The sequence below is a fragment of the Rattus rattus genome, chromosome 3 (genome assembly GCF_011064425.1).
Source record: "Rattus rattus isolate New Zealand chromosome 3, Rrattus_CSIRO_v1, whole genome shotgun sequence".
Taxonomy (NCBI): Eukaryota; Metazoa; Chordata; class Mammalia; order Rodentia; family Muridae; genus Rattus; species Rattus rattus.
The window spans coordinates 206312454-206328982 of NC_046156.1; the positions used below are offsets into that span (position 1 = coordinate 206312454).

Consider the following 16529-nt stretch of genomic DNA (forward strand, 5'->3'; position numbering starts at 1 on the left):
GGAATAGCGAAGAGCAGGTGTATTGTTTTCTAATAGGAAGTGAGAGACATTCTTCTAACCTATTTCTTGATTCATACGAGAAATGCAATAGAAAACTAGGGTGTGCTCCAGCTTTGTCCTTACTGTAGTGTACTTGGTCAGTCGAGTTTCAGTCTCATACAGTTTCCCCTCAGAAGGAAGTGTGTTGAAACTGTTATTCAATCTCAGCACGACTCCCAATCTGAACATGTTTTCCATTCTCTCTTTTTCTTTCTCTCTTTTTTATTTTTATTTTTACTTTTTTAGTTCAGACTTGGTTCCTTCAACCTAGACAAAGTTACAAACCCAGCTGAAGTCATCAGAGAACTCATTTGCTACTGCCTGGACACCATTGCGGAAACACAAGCCAAAAACGAGCACCTGCAGAAGAAAAACGAAAGGCTCCTGAGAGATTGGACTGACGTTCAAGGCCGGTGCGTACAGTGAGTTTCCATCAGCAAACACTGAGCTCTTCCGTTCCTGGAGATGGAACTAATGATGTATGAAGTTAGTAGAGCAGGCGTTTATAAAATCCCTCCTAACTAGTCCTTTGCTCGATTTTATTCAACCTCAGCTGTTAGTGGCTATTTTGTACCTTAGGAGGGCATTAACCATTTTAGCTCTCTGTGTTTGGTACAGCCAACAAACAGGAAAGTAAATGATTGGGGGTTGAATATCGCAGAGCGTTATTACATTATTAATAACAACATTAGTCTGAGTCTGTTGCCCGTTGAATGTGTGCTTAGCACACAGGTGGCCCGGCATAGTCCCCAGCACTTGCAAAGAACAGGGATATTTATGAGGAAAGGATTCCTTTAGCTTACTTTATAGGCGTGCTAATTAACAAGGGACATGTGACCTGTAGACAAGCACAGTGGGCTCTTGTTTGGGGTCAGTGAATAAGGACTACCTCAAATGATGTGTGCCTTGGCTCTCCTGGTGACATTTTCCCTGACTGAAATTTCATGCTATAATCATTTTCAAACGATGAAGTAATTGTGGCTACTGAACAAGACACTGAAAAGTCTTTCATTTTCTCTGATTTGCCTCTTGCTTTTTAAATGGTGAATAAGAATGACATATTTCTCTTTGATTATTAATTTTTCATGTAAATCATAATGTTCCCTCACACAGTATATAATTGGCATTATTCTGTTACACAAAATGTGTTTGAACTGTATCATGAACACATATTCCCGCAGAGGCAAACATGGCATATATAAGTTTGTATGTAACAGTATTTGGAGTAATTATGTGTTGCATATGTAATGATGTTACAAATTGTGCTATATGGTAAATTTTTAAAGTCTTTCTTTTAAAGTAAAGACTTAATATCATAGTTCCCATTTAAAGGTACCTGTGAATTTTTAGGGCAATTATTATGATTGCTCTATATGGACAGTAAGAACTCCTTGGGGAAGTACATGTTAAACAGTTTCTTATTCACATATGTATATGAGTAGCTATAAATGTCCTTAACAAGTAATAAAATGAATTAGGTAAGTACATAAAGCAAGATAACTAGTACCCAGTTATCTTTGACTTTTATATTTTATATTAAGGGAATACTTGTGTTTTTCTCTTTTAGCTTTCAATTATTTTTATATCCATATATTATATATATATATATTATATATACTAAATATATAAATGAGTCAAATGAGAGTTTATATATTTAGGAAGCTATACAGAAAAAATCAGTTAATTCTTCTAAACTTATTTTTTTCATTTTATAGGAATCAGTATCAAATACCTGTGCTGCAAAGCATTATTTAGAATTATATCTATTGTCTGATTATGTTTTTCTATTTTATATATGAAATTAATAATAGGAGATAGACTGTGGTTGTGATAAGCCACTGTATTTTTCCATTTAAAACAAATTTGATTCATAAATTGCCCACAAAGAGTGCAGATAGGGTATTCTGTACTTGAAGCAATTGCTTTAAAATGCCTGTCAGTGGCTGAAAGACGTTGTCTATCAGCATTCAGCTTCATCCCTTGAGTGAGAGGCAGAAGGGAGTGAAGATGAGCCTGGAGACAGCGGCTTGCTCAGGGAAACCATGAGCGAGCCACACAGAGTTCTGTGCAGGGAAACCATGAGCAGCCTCACAGAGTTCTGTGCAGGGAAACCATGAGTAGCCGCGCAGAGTTCTGTGCAGGGAAACCATGAGCAGCCTCACAGAGTTCTGTGCAGGAAACCATGAGTAGCCTCACAGAGTTCTGTGCAGGGAAACCATGAGCGAGCCTCACAGAGTTCTGTGCAGGGAAACCATGAGTAGCCGCGCAGAGTTCTGTGCAGGGAAACCATGAGTAGCCGCGCAGAGTTCTGTGCAGGGAAACCATGAGTAGCCTCACAGAGTTCTGTGCAGGAAACCATGAGTGGCAGCAGAGTTCTGTGCAGGGGAAACCATGAGTAGCCGCAGAGGTTCTGTGCAGGAAACCATGAGAGAAGCGCGGGAGTTCTGTGCAGGGAAACCATGAGTGGCAGCAGAGTTCTGTGCAGGAAACCATGAGTAGCCTCACAGAGTTCTGTGCAGGGAAACCATGAGCGAGCCTCACAGAGTTCTGTGCAGGGAAACCATGAGTAGCCGCGCAGAGTTCTGTGCAGGGAAATCATGAGTAGTCGCACAGAGTTCTGTGGTGCACATATGCTTGATTTGCTTTCTCACCTGTCCAGAAGGGGCTTTTGCCTGACAACGTCAAGGAATTTCCTGTCACCTGTCTTTTATGATAGCTCCAGCTATGTTTTCTGATGTCATTACTGAGACAGGTGTCTTTTACGTCACCAATATGTTGCCATTGGAGTGACCCTACATTGTGGGAAGAAGGAATCCTCTGGGGAATTCTAGGCTAGTGTTTATGTACATGATATGAGATTAGTGAATGGATCGACTCTCCCCATTTGGTTTTGCTCCTTTTGAGGAGGCAGAGAGAGCACTTTAGGATCTCCCAGGGCACTGTGCTGTCATTTCCTTCCGTACCACTGTATTCATACTGCAGATAGAAGGAAAAGGGTGTTGGAAAGAGGGACCTGAACAGAACAAGAAATCTTTCTTCAGAAACTATGGTAATAAGGTTTGATGTACATTGAACATTGAGTAGAAAATAAAATGAGCTAACCCAACAATGTAATTGTATTCTTATTAACCTCTAAAATGGTTTGGTTCTCTTTCAGGAGATGTGTATACTACCAAAATATTACCCGTTGTTTATAAATTATATGTATATTTACATTTTAAAGAGAAATTAAATGGAATATATCTTGAATCATACATATATTTTTAATTGAAATGTGTATCAATGTTGCAATCAGAACTGGATATAAATCTCTTCTCCTGTAGGATGACAGGAATAAACAAAGCTTGAGGGAGGAGTAAGAAATTACAGATGAATAGAAATTGTAAATTTTAATGCGCTGGCCGGCCTTAGGATTGTCTTGCTATTACTATTTAATTATTCTCAATAATTGTGTTCTTTGCTCCCTTTTTTCATTATAGTGTTTGTCTTTTATACTTTAAACACATAAAAGAAAACATTAGAAACTTGTTTGTGGATTCCGAGGTTATTGTATGTATTTATTTATTAGATTTCCTACTTCATTTAAATAATAAGTCTCAACTTCTGTGTTACTGAATAGGTCTTTTGTTTGCGGTCAAACCTCCGCTCAGAACTTCTCTGGCTTTATTCTGAGTTACAGTTATTAAACCCAGAATAGGAGGCAGTCTTCAGTGGACTGTGTTGGCTAAATTAGCAGGCCTTGGAAGCTCTTTGTATCTTGAAGGTGGAATCACATTATCTGCAGATGAATTCAGTCTCAGTTTTAAAGACCTTAGGGATATTTTTGTGTCTCCATGGCAGTCCATGAGATTGTTTAAGAGCAGCGACAGAAAACCCTGTCTTCAGAGAGCATAAGGGACAGCTGTGCACATCCTCTTCCTGGCCTGGAGCCTTATTCTGTGTCTGCTCTCAGCCTCTGCTCCAGCTCCTCTCAGCCACCTTGAGCCAGTCTGTGCTACTCAGGTTTTCTAGTGTTATTCAACCTTGACCTGGTATAACTTGGACCAGAGCTCACTGTTACAATGGTCACTGTATTGCCCTAGATCATATGTCCACATGAACATGTTAATATAATGGTCACTGTATTGTTCCTGTATCATATGTCCACACACACATGTCTCTTATGTACTCTGAACTGTCAATTGGTTAGTTTATTTGGAATATTATTTTTTGTGTGATTTTTTCTTGGTTTTGTTTTTGCTTTGTTTCCTTTTTTGGCCTCTCAGCACTCAGAAATATTTTATTTTAACGAATCTATGTATTTATGTGTTTATTTATTTATTATCATGTTTAAAAAGAACTATGCTCTGGTCTAACTTCCTAAGTCCCTAATTAATGATGACTTTTAGCATTACTATTGCTCAATATCATCATCAACTTTGAAAGTGCAAATATCGTTAAGTTTTTCCTTGTGCTACTTCTGTATAACGTACTTTGATCCTGGCTTTATGGCAGACCCTTGGACTAGTTATAGTCTGCTTTAGGGGTCTAGGGGGGGTTTACTACCTCAGGCTTAGCAATGAATCCCATGTCTCTCCTTGACCAATGCTCTGACCTACTAATTCTTGCCCAACTTTTCAGATAGACAATTGTCAGGAGGCAAGTAATAAATATCATATAGCAACATTATAATGCTATGGAAGATTAGTTTTAAGGATGTTTAAGACAAGCTATGTGTGTCTTACTAAATTCTAGATAAATGGCCAGTATTCTCTGAGTTTGTTGAGATAATAACTGAGTAAATTTGTGTTCTATCACTGTTTATAATAATATTCTATGCCATATAGTTCAACTTTTTCTGGGAAGTGTTACCCTGTCTGATGACCAATTTATTAAAATAAAGCCATAACAGAGAAGGCTAAGTTACATGATACATAAGTTTTTACCCATAACAAGAATTATGTTGCCTCTCAGTACAGTTGTGCTATGGGTATTCAGACTAGTACTACTTTATGAAAATTATATGAAATTGTAGTTTAATATTTTTAAAAAATTTTAATGTGTTTTACATGATGTAGTTTTCATAAGGTTGTGGGGATTAGCTTGATAGTTCTTGACAGTTAATATGTGTGTATAATCTTACAGTCAAAAATTTCAGGGATGCTTTATATAAAAATTAAATATGTAGTTAAATTTTATAGATTCTGAATTTGTTGCAATCTCTGAATCTTTCTGTAGTAAATTGTGATATGCATGAAATTTATTTGTATAAGCATATCTGTATGTATTTAAAACATTTTATTATATACTGAGATAATTTAGCTGTTTATATATTTTCCTCATATTTAAATTTCTTATGTTTGAAAATAAGAGACTGTTCACCTGACAGTTTGCATCTGAAATTATAGATAGAGTAACATACCCTGCACATAACATATATCACAAATATTGGCAGTATCTTGAAATAGGAAGCCTGAACTGAAAGGAAGCAGACATTCCTAAGAGGTCCCACAGACCCTGGTGTGTCTTGTAACCAATGAGATAAAACAAGTCCACCAAGCTCTTTTGCCAGAGTGAAGTGGCTGAAGGAGTATGAATTCCATCCCATGCTCTTTAGGAAATTCTCAGCCCCTAGCACGGACACTGTGCTGCTGAAGAACTCAGATTCGTCTCTGAGCTTGTAGGACCAGTCTCACACACTTGGAAAGGCTACTAGAAAAAGGCATCTCCAAGGAGCAGGACTTCAAAGTACATGTCATGTAGCTCTCAACTAACCTAGTGCCAAATGGTTGGCGTCTTGGAAGACAGGCTCAGAGAAACTGAGATACGGTGTTGAAAAAGAAGGGTACTTTTGATGTGTAATAAATCAGCAAATGAAAAAGACTGTACTCATGAGCTCACTTTATTTGTTTATGTCATGAATGTGTACTGAGCATCTCTGCTAGGCACTGAGCACAAAGCACTTGGTAGAACACACGTGTTCTGTGGTCTCATGCAATGCCAGCCTTAGTAAAATCCATGCTAAACGAATGTGCACTAATTGGTTCCAGAACTGCATTGGTAGATAGTCCTTTTTACCCTAGAATAACTTCTGTGTGCTTTTATGTATATGGGTTGTGAGACACATCAAGGGCTGATAGGAAACATCTCACTTTTTGACATTTTCATTTCTAATTATCTCACCTTAGTTTACATGTGTATATATGTACATATTTTATTATTAGGACATATATGGGACACATATAAAGTATATTTAGGAACATATAGAATAAGCAGCGCAGTAAAGGTAAAGTTGGGCAGAACTTGACTATACGAATACTTTCAATGAAATATTTGTGTTTAAATGTGTATAATAATCATTTACTCATGACGTACACAGTAGGTGTATATAACTTCTGTTAGTTTGCATCCTTCCTGTCTGTTGGGACATTAAAGCAAGTGAAATTCGCTTGAGCATTATAACATTCCAGGATGAATTATTAATACTAGAGAATTTTATTCTTCTTTTATATCTCTATGGCTAAAGATATATACTTTTTTCATCATTTCTTTATTATCTTCTTGGAAACATCAGGTGGCATAATTCAATTCATTACATACATTTTTTATTTATGTTCAGATTTGTGCATAAATGTGGTGGGTTATAAAGACACAAATTAGTTATGTTCTTGTGGAACAAGTCGTAGTCTGAAGACTGACAACAAATTTTCTTTGATATATGCTCATGGCTGCTGTAATAGTAATATTAATAAATATACATCATGTAATATAATATACAATGTAAATGATTGAGCTTTTATAAATAAACTACACATGAATTGTTATATTTGAGAATTTAGGTTAGAGAGCTTTATTTCTATTTCAATTATTATTTGTTTTAGAACATAAGTGACAAATATTAATAAATAGCATTTTCTAACTTTTTCACACTCTATTTAAATAAAATGACCTTAATTACATTTGCCTTCAAAAGGCTTCTTGAAATCATGAGGTTGGATTGAATAATATTAATGATAGAAAATTTGTATGACTTGCAATTTGTTTACTCCTTTGCATTTTTAGATTTGAGAAATGTGTGAATGACAAAGAAGCTTTGGAGGCTGATTTGTATCAAAGATTTATCTTGGTGCTGAATGAGAAGAAAACAAAAATCCGAAGCTTGCATAAGTTGTTAAATGAAGTCCAGCAGCTGGAGAAGAGTACCAAACCTGAAAGGTAGCATCCGCTTGCCCTTGGCTAAGAGAGGTGTAAATCTCAGGAGAATGTCTTTACAGACTTGCAGCATTAGGTGTCTACTTTCAGTAATGTGCATTTTTTTGGTAGTGGGTTTAGACATTCTAGCTCGGATGAGTATATTCTCCACACAATTTCTCCATGTCATCCCATGGTTTAATTTGAAGAACAGCATATGTCATAGCATATAAAACATATTTATTTAATTCTGAAAGATTTAACTGTTTAATTTATTTATTTAATTTTTAGACATTATGAAGTAAGAAATATATCAGTTACCAAAACTTTTCACCTCTTCCAAGGCTGCAAGTTGTTTGTACATCTGTAATCTTAGCATCTAAGCAATGTTGGCTTTTGATCCAGCTAGTAAAAGCTAAATCCTGTGGTACATTTACATTGTCTGGTGGAAGTATGTTATTTTTTCCTATTGTTGTCAAGTTGTTATTGATGTTTTCCCCTTCCTTAAAAGTGTGTGTACAATTGATTTCTAAGGTGGGGGGAATTATAGGTTACAATTGGTTAGTATAGGTTTGGGTAATTTCACATTGTTTTTCGTCATTAACTCATACAGACTAGATTCTGTCTTTCATTGATTTCATCTAAATTGCATAATTTACTTTGTCTGAGCAGAACATTTTTCTAGAAATGTTTTTCTGTATTTTCTTATTGGTTAAGTAGATCGTTAGCCAGAATGAATCGATAATTTCCAGTTCCGCCTTTCTCTCTTTCCAGGGAAACTCCGAGTTCTGACAAAACACCTGAGGAGGATGGGCTTTATGATGGCAGCACTGATGAAGAAAGCGGAGGCCCTGTGCTGGGCGCAGGTAAGAGGGCTGGACCCCCTAGGGGTTCCTGTGTCATAAGACACCAAATTGAAAAAGTATATGAGAAAAGGTTTCCATGAAATTGATCAAAAATTTTACCCTAAAACTTTAAGAACATTACATTAAAATTTACAGTAGACTGTAGCAGTTATAACAGCAAGGCACACAAGCAAGCATATATCCGTTCAGTAGGAATGTACCTTGGCTGTTACATGACAGTGCATGAACAAGAAGGCAGATGCATCTTATGTTAATATCACCGGCTCAGAACTGCAGGGCTTTCGTATCAGACATCTCATGGAGCTGGGTCAATAGATGGAACAGGATGAGGCCCAATCTGCTTTTGTTCTTCAGAAAAGAGCTTGCTACAGAGTAAAAGGGGACAGGGATAACAGATGTCTAGTTGTACCACTTTTCAGGCATGTTTTTATCTTACTGTTCTTTTGCTAGTACATTATGGTTTCAGATTTTGTTTTTTTATTGGTTTCATTTGTGTTTGTATGTGTGTGTGTATGTGTGTATGTGTGTGTATGTGTGTGTGTATGTGTGTGTATATGTGTGTATGTATGTGTGTATTTGTGTATGTATGTGTGTGTATATGTGTGTGTGTATATGTGTGCATGTGTGTGTGCATGTGTGTGTGCATGTGTGTGTGAGTGTGTGTGTATGTATGTATGTGTGTGTATGTGTGTGTATGTGTGTGTGAGTATATGTGTATGTATCTATGTATGTACGTGTGTGTATGTGTATGTGTGTGTTTGTATTTACTTTTGGTTGTTGTTTTACTTTGTTTATTTGTTTTGCTTTGCCTGCTTGTTACTAAAGAGAGGGAGTAAAAGCTACATTTGAGTGAATGGAATAAAGGGAGGAGCTGGGAGGACATGGAAGAGGGAACCCTTGATCAGACTACATTGCATTAAAAATTATATTCAATAAATGAATACATTATAAAAAGGAAAGAAACAAGAGGGGAAAGCGTCTTGGTTTATAACTTATGAGCCACATTCAGGCCTGTGAACCAAGTCCTAGCAGGTATTTAATCCTGAGCTATATTCTAGGGTTGTATAGAGGCAGTACAAGTAAGTAGCAATATATGGGAACCTCTGAACTCATATAGCAATAAGAAAGTTTTGCCTAAACCCCAAGGGTGGTACTGAAGATGAAATGAGGCTTATTAAGCTAGTTAATTGATGCATCAAATTTTATTTTTTATTTACAATTGTAATGTTACTCCCTTTCCCTGTTTCCTGTCCATGCATTCCCCTATCCTATCCCTCTCCACCTTCTTTTATGATGATATTCTCCCTCCCAACCACTCACCCTTCCCACCTCCCCACCTTGACTTTCCCCTACACTGGGTAGTCCAGCCTTGGCAGGACAAAGGGCTTCTCCTCCCATTGGTGCCCAACAAGGCCATCCTCTATTACACATGCCTGTGGAGCTATGGGTCCATCCATGTGTACTCTTTGGGTAGAGGTTTAGACCCTGAGAGCTCTAGTTGGTTGGTTTTGTTTTTATGAGGTTGTAATACCTTCAGCTCCTTCAGCTCTTTTTCTAACTCATCCAATGGGGACCCCATTCTTAGCTCAATGGTTTGCCCTAGCATTCGCTTCTGTATTTGTCATGCTCTGGCTGAGTCTTTCAGGAGAGAGCTATATCAGGCTCCTGTCAGCATGCACTTCTTGGCATCAGCAATATTGTCTGGGTTTGGTTGCTGTGTGTATATGAACTGGGTCCCCAGGTGGGGCTGGCTCTAAATAACCATTCCTTCAGTCTCTGCTCCAAACTTTGTCTCCATATCCCCTCCTATGAATATTTTGTTGCCCCTTTCAAGAAGGACTGAAGCATCCACACTTTGTTCGTCCTTCTTCTTGAGCTTCATGTGGGGTGTGGATTGTATCTTGGGTAACTCAAGCTTTTGGGCTAATATCCACTTACCAGTGAGTGCATACCATGTGTATTTTTTTGTGATTGGGTTACCTCGCTCAGGATGATATTGTCTAGTTCAATCCATTTGCCTATAAATTTCATGAAGTCATTGTTTTTGATAGATGTGTAGTACTCCATTGTGTAGATTTACCACATTTTCTGTATCCATCCCTTTGCTGAAGGGCATCTCGGTTCTTTCCAGCCTCTGGCTATTTTTTAATAGTGTTATTTAATTCTGTGGAGTTTTACTTCTTGAGATCTTTGTATATATTGGATATTAGCCCTCTATCAGATGTAGGATTAGTAACGATATTTTCCCAATCTGTTGGTTGCCATTTTGTCCTAATGACACTGTTCTTTGCCTTACAGAAGCTTTGCAATTTTGTGAGGTCCCATTTGTCAATTCAGAGCTTAAACCATTGGTGTTCTATTCATGAAATATTCCCTAGTACCCATGTGTTCAAGGTTCTTCCCCACTTTTTCATCTCTTAGTTTGGGTGTATCTGGTTTGATGTGGAGGTCCTTGATCCACTTGGACTTGAGCTTTGTACATGGTGATAAGATTGGATCGATTTGCATTCTTCTACATTCCAGCACCATTTGTTGAAAATGCTGGTTTTTTTACTGGATGATTTTAGTTCCTTTGTCCAAAATCAAGTGACCATACGTATGCAGGTTCATTTATGGGTTGTCAATTCTATTCCACTGATCTACTTGCCTGCCTCTATACCAATACCATACACTTTTTATCACAATTGCTCTGTAATACAGTTTGAGTCAGGGATAGTGATTACCTCAGAAGTATTTTATTGTTGAGGATAGTTTTCACTATCGTGGGTTTTTTTTGTTGTTGTTGTTGTTTTTTTGTTATTCCAAGGGAATTTGCAAATTGTGCTTTCTAACTCTATGAAAAATTGAGTTGGAATTTTGATGGTGATTGCTTTGAATCTATAGATTACTTTTGGCAAAATGGCCTCTTTTACTACATTAATCCTGACAATCCATGATCATGGGAGCTTTTTCTGTCTTCTGATATTTTCACTTTCTTTCTTCAGAGAGTTGAAGTTCCTGTCATACAAATCTTTCACTTGCTTGGTTATAGTCACACTGAGGTACTTTATGTTATTTGTGACTATTGTGAAGGGTGTCATTTCCCTAATTTCTATCTCATCTGATTTATCCTTTGAGTAGAGGAAGGTTTCTGATTTGTATGTGTTAATTTTATAACCAGCGATTTTGCTTAGTAGTTCTCTGGTGGAATTTCTGGGGTCATTTAAGTTTGCTATCATATAATCTGCAAATACTGATATTTTGACTTCTTCCTTTCCAATTTGTATCCCTTTGACCTCCCTTTGTTGCCTGATTACTTTGGCTAGGACTGCGAGTACTATATTGAAGTAATAGGGAGGGAGTGGCCACCTTGTCTACTACCTGATTTTATGGAATTACTTCAAGTTTTTCTCCAATTTAATTTGATGTTGGCTATTGGTTTGCTGTATATTGCTTTTACTATGTTTTGGTATGGGCCTTGAATTCCTGTTCTTTCTAGGACTTTTAATATGAAGGGGTGTTGAATTTTGTCAAATGCTTTCTCAGAATCTAATGAGATAATCATGTTTTTTTTCTTTAAGTTTGCTCATATAGTAGATTACGTTGATAGATTTCCATATAGCGAAGCATGCCTGCATACCTGGGATGAATCCTACTTGATCATGATGGATGATCGTTTTGATGTGTTCTTAGATTCAGTTTGCAAGAATTTTATGGAGTATTTTTGCATTGATATTCATAAGGGAAATTGGTCTGAATTTCTCTTTCTTTGTTTGGACTTTGTGTGGTTTAGGTGTAAGTGTGATTGTGGCTTAATAGAAGGGTAATGTTTTTTCTGTTTCTATTTTGTGGAATAGTTTGGACAGTATTGGTATTAGGTCTTCTATGAAGGTCTGATAGAATTCTGCACTAAGTCCTGAGCTTTTTTTGGTTGGGAGACTTATAATAACTGCTTCTATGTCTTTAGGAGTTATGGGATATTTAGATGGTTTTTCTGATCCTGATTTAACTTTGGTGCCTAGTATCTGTCTAGAAAATTGTCGATTTCATCCAGATTTTCCCATTTGTTGAATATAAGCTTTTGTAGTAGGGTCAGATTACTTTTTAAATTTCCCCAGATTTTGTTCTTATGTCTCCCTTTTCATTTCTCATTTTGTCAATGTGATACACTCACTGTGCCCTCTGGTTAGTCTGGCTAAGGGTTTATCTATCTTGTTGATTTTCTCAAAAAACGAGCTACTGGTTTTGTTGATTCTTTGTGTGCTTCTTCTTGTGTCTGCTTGGTTGATTTCAGCCCTGAATTTGATTATTTCCTGCTGTCTACTCCTCTTGTGTGTATTTGCTTCTTTTTGTTCTGGAGCTAAAAGGTGTGCAGTCAAGCTGCTGATATATGCTCTCTCCAGTTTCTTTTTGGAGGCCCTCTGCGCTATGAGTTTTCCTTGTTTTTTTTTTTTTTATATATTATGCCTTCATTTTCATTAAATTCTAAAGTCTTTAATTTCTTTCCTTATTTCTTCTTTAACAAAGTTATCATTGAGTAGAGTGTTGTTCAACTTCCATGTATATGTGGGCTGTCTGTTACTTTTTTGTTATTGAAGACCAGCCTTAGTCTGTGGTGATCTGATAGGATGCATGGGATTATTTGAGTCTTCTTGTATCTGTTGAGGCCTGTTTCGTGACAGATTATATGGGCAATTTTGGAGAATGTACCATGAGGTGCTGAAAAAAGGTAAATTCTTTTGTTTTAGGATGAAATGTTCTATAAATATGTGTTAAGTCCATTTGGTTCGTAACTTCTGTTAGTTTCTCTATGTCTCTGTTTATTTTCCATTTCCATGATTTGTCTATTGATGGGGGTGGGGTATTCAAATCTTCCACTATTATTGTGTGAGTTGCAATGAGTACTTTGAGCTTTATTAAGGTTTCTTTTATGAATATAGGTGCCCTTGCATTTGGAGCATAAATATTCTAGATTGAGGGTTCATCTTGGTGGATTTTTCTTTGAGGAATATGAAGTATCTGTCCTTATCTATTTGGATAATTTTGGTTGAAAGTCGATTTTATTAGATATCAGAATGGCTAGTCCAGCTTGTTTCTTGGGATCATTTGCTTGGAAATATTGTTTTCCAGCCTTTTCCTCTGAGGTTGTGTCTGTCTTTGTCACTGAGGTGTGTTTCCTGTATACCGCAAAAAGCTGGGTCTTTTTTACATATCCAGTTTGTTAGTTTTTGTCTTTTTAATGGGGAATTGTGTCCATTGATGTTAAGAGATATTAAGGAATAGTGATTGTTGCTTTCTGTTATTTTTGTTGTTAGAGGTAGAATTATATTTGTGTGTCTCTCTTGCTTTGTTGCAAGGAGATTATTTTCTTGCTTTTTCTAGAGTCTATTTTCACTCCTTGTATTGGTATTTCCCCTCTATTATCCTTTGTAGGGCTGGATTTGTGGAGAGATTTTGTGTAAATTTGGTTTTGTCATGGAATATCTTGGTTTCTCCATCTATATTAATTGAGAGTTTTACTGGATATAGTAGCCTGGGCTGGCATCTGTTTTCTCTTAGGGTCTGTTTGACATCTGCCCGCGATCTTCTGGCTTTCATAATGTCTGGTGAGAAGTCTGGAGTAATTCTTATAGGCCTGCCTTTATATGTTACTTGACTTTTTCCCTTACTGCTTCCAATATTCTTTGTTTCCTGTGTTTGGTGTTTTGACTACTATCTGACAGAAATTCCTTTTCTGATCCAATCTATTTGGAGTTCTATAGACTTCATGTATGTTTATGGGTATCTCTTTCTTTTGATTAGGGAGGATTTCCTCTATAATTTTGTAGAAGACATTTACTGACCCTTTAAGTTGGGATCTTCACTCTCTTCTATACCTATTATCCTTATGTTTGATCTTCTCATTTTGTCCCAAATTTCCTGGATATTTTGGGTTAGAAGCTTTATGTGATTTTACATTATCTTTGATGATTGTGTCAATGTTTTCTATGCTATCTTCTGCCCCTGAAATTCTATTCCATCTCTTGTATTCTGTTGCTGATGCTTGCATCTATGACTCCTCATCTCTTTCATAGGTTTTCTATCTCCTGGGTTGTCTCCCTTTGTAATTTCTTTATTGCTTCTCTTTCCATTTTTAAATCCTTGATGGTTTTGTTCAATTTCTTCACCTGTTTGGTTGTTTTCCTTTAATTCTTTAAGGAATTTTTGTGTTTCCTCTTTAATGGCTTCTACTTGTTTACCTGTGTTCTCCTGTATTTCTTTAAGGGAGTCATTTACGTTTTTCTTAAAATCCTCTATCACCTTCATAAGATGTGGTTTTTAAATCCAAATCTTGCTTTTTTGGTGTGTTGGGATATTCAGTATTTGCTGTTGTGGGAGAACTGGGCTCTGATGATGCCAGGTAGTCTTGGTTTCTGTTGCTTGGTTTCTTGTGCTTGCTTCTAATCATTTGGTTATCTCTGGTGTTAGCTGGTCATGCTGTCTCTGACAGTGGCTTGACCCTTCTGTAAACCTGTGTGTCAGCACTCCTGGAGACCAACTTATTGATCAAAAATATATCATTAAGTATGTAATGACATTAGGACTTTTATGTATTGAACCTATTTTTAGCAAGGCTTGAGTCTAATTGTACTATTTTAATTTGGCAACATTTTTCTCTTTATTATTCCTTTATTTTTTGTGTCATTGATGTAATTCTCAAGCCTTTGGGTCTTTTTTATTTTTAAATTATTTGATCTTAAGAAAACTAAATCTCAAATTTGAAACTCTTGATTTGGAATCAAAACTTGAGTCTACAAGTCTGAGGGGAAGCATTGTACATTGTAGTGTGAGATAATAAAAAGACAATCCCATGCTACTGGGAGCAAGTCACCTGAGGACAGGCTGACCTGGCCTGTCATCATCCTGGCAGACTCTCTGACCTAGAGCTCTGAAACCTCTCCACCTGGATGCTAAGTTTCCATGGTGGTTTGCTGCCATGCCAGCCCCATGCTTCCAAATTCCTGGATGCGGTGCCCTGCCATCATACCTTGCTATGGAACCCAGTTGAGTCACGCCTGAAGCAAAACACTACACAAACTTAGTTTAGAATCAACAGGTAACTCAATTGCTGGATGCTGCAACTAGCATCCTAATTCTGTACGATATTCTAAATATAACTCTTCTGGGGGCAAATCCTGGTGGGTCTGCCATCTAAACCTCTAGCTCCATTTGTCTTCCAAGTTCTCCCTGTTGAAAAGCAAGTCACCTTTTCCTTCCTGTCCTCTTCCAGTCTGTCCTGGAAGTTCCATGGACTTCTTTTCCAGTGATTGGTTCCTTGAAATCCTTATTCATAGGGGAAAGGTCACATGAAGTCACCTTAGTAAGTGATTCACTCTTAGACTCAGGCTGCCCCTCTTGGGGAAGCAGAATTAACATCAAAATAGAAACAACACCTGGGCCATTAACAACAGCAGCAGTGAGGTCTCTTCCAGCTGCCATGCAGCTCATCCATGCTGCATGCCACCATCATTTCAATTTTGGTCTCACACTCGGTGTGTTATGATTATGAGCTGAGTCTGAGCTGCCTCTTCTTCCTGAACTTCTTCTAGTGTCTTGGTTGCCTGCGATTTAAGAAAGCATGTGGCTGTGATGTAGATCTTTCTGTTTCAGGGATGACTGCATTCATATAGACAAGCAAATGGGAGAAGTAAGGAATACCAGATTTACTCTGTCTTTCAGAAACCTATTTCTAAAAGTGTTTGAGTGTATAATTTCGTAGTAATTATATTATGTGATTCTTGTTTTCGTTATTAAAATTCCCACAGTCCTCGTGAGTTGTTTACAGGACTGCCCTGTTCCTTTGTGATGACTGAGGTTTACTGAGATGACAATCTTTTACTGATTCAACCGTCTATTACAAGAAAGATTGATTTCTTTCTTTCCTTCTTTCCTTCTTTCTTTCCTTCCTTCCTTTCTCTCTTTCTTTCATTCTTATTTAAGACATATCATCTCTTTATAACCTGACTATTCTGGTACTCACTAGGTAAAACAGGCTGGCCTCAAATTCACAGAAATCCTCTTACCTCTGTCCCCTTAGTCCTAGGATTAAAGGTGTGTGCCACTACAACCTGAAAGGTGGTTATTTTATCCATTTATCCAGAAGTAGGATCTGTATATCAAATTTTGAAAGAAATGTATGTGTAATATTTTTATGACTAAAATAATTTCCTTGGTTTTATTACCCAAAGTTTAAAACTTTCCTCTGTTGTTATGGCTATTACCCTGGTAAATAGGCCAGTTTCAATGGCCGTGTCATGGCATGAAAACCTTGAGGATCTGTAGATTGAACACAGTAGTAGAGTGTCCCGCGTGTATTAGGCCTAGACGTCAGTTCTCAGCATTGCATAAAAGAAGCAGACCGTAAAGCTCATGGGTATAGCTTATTGGCTAAATGAATTCCCAAGTATCGCCAAAGGTTGTAGACAATGCCACTAA

The 16529-nt window shown here is 37.1% G+C and overlaps 1 protein-coding gene across 1 annotated transcript in view; it reads left to right on the forward strand.

The window, feature by feature from the left end:
• The window catches only part of Xrcc4 (X-ray repair cross complementing 4), a 214916-nt gene that overhangs the window by 87112 nt on the left and 111275 nt on the right, over positions 1-16529 (forward strand). The window contains exons 4-6 of the mRNA XM_032899059.1: positions 286-452; positions 7081-7233; positions 7984-8075. Of these exons, the coding sequence (XP_032754950.1) occupies positions 286-452; positions 7081-7233; positions 7984-8075 (412 nt within the window). The remainder of the gene's footprint in view (positions 1-285; positions 453-7080; positions 7234-7983; positions 8076-16529) is intronic.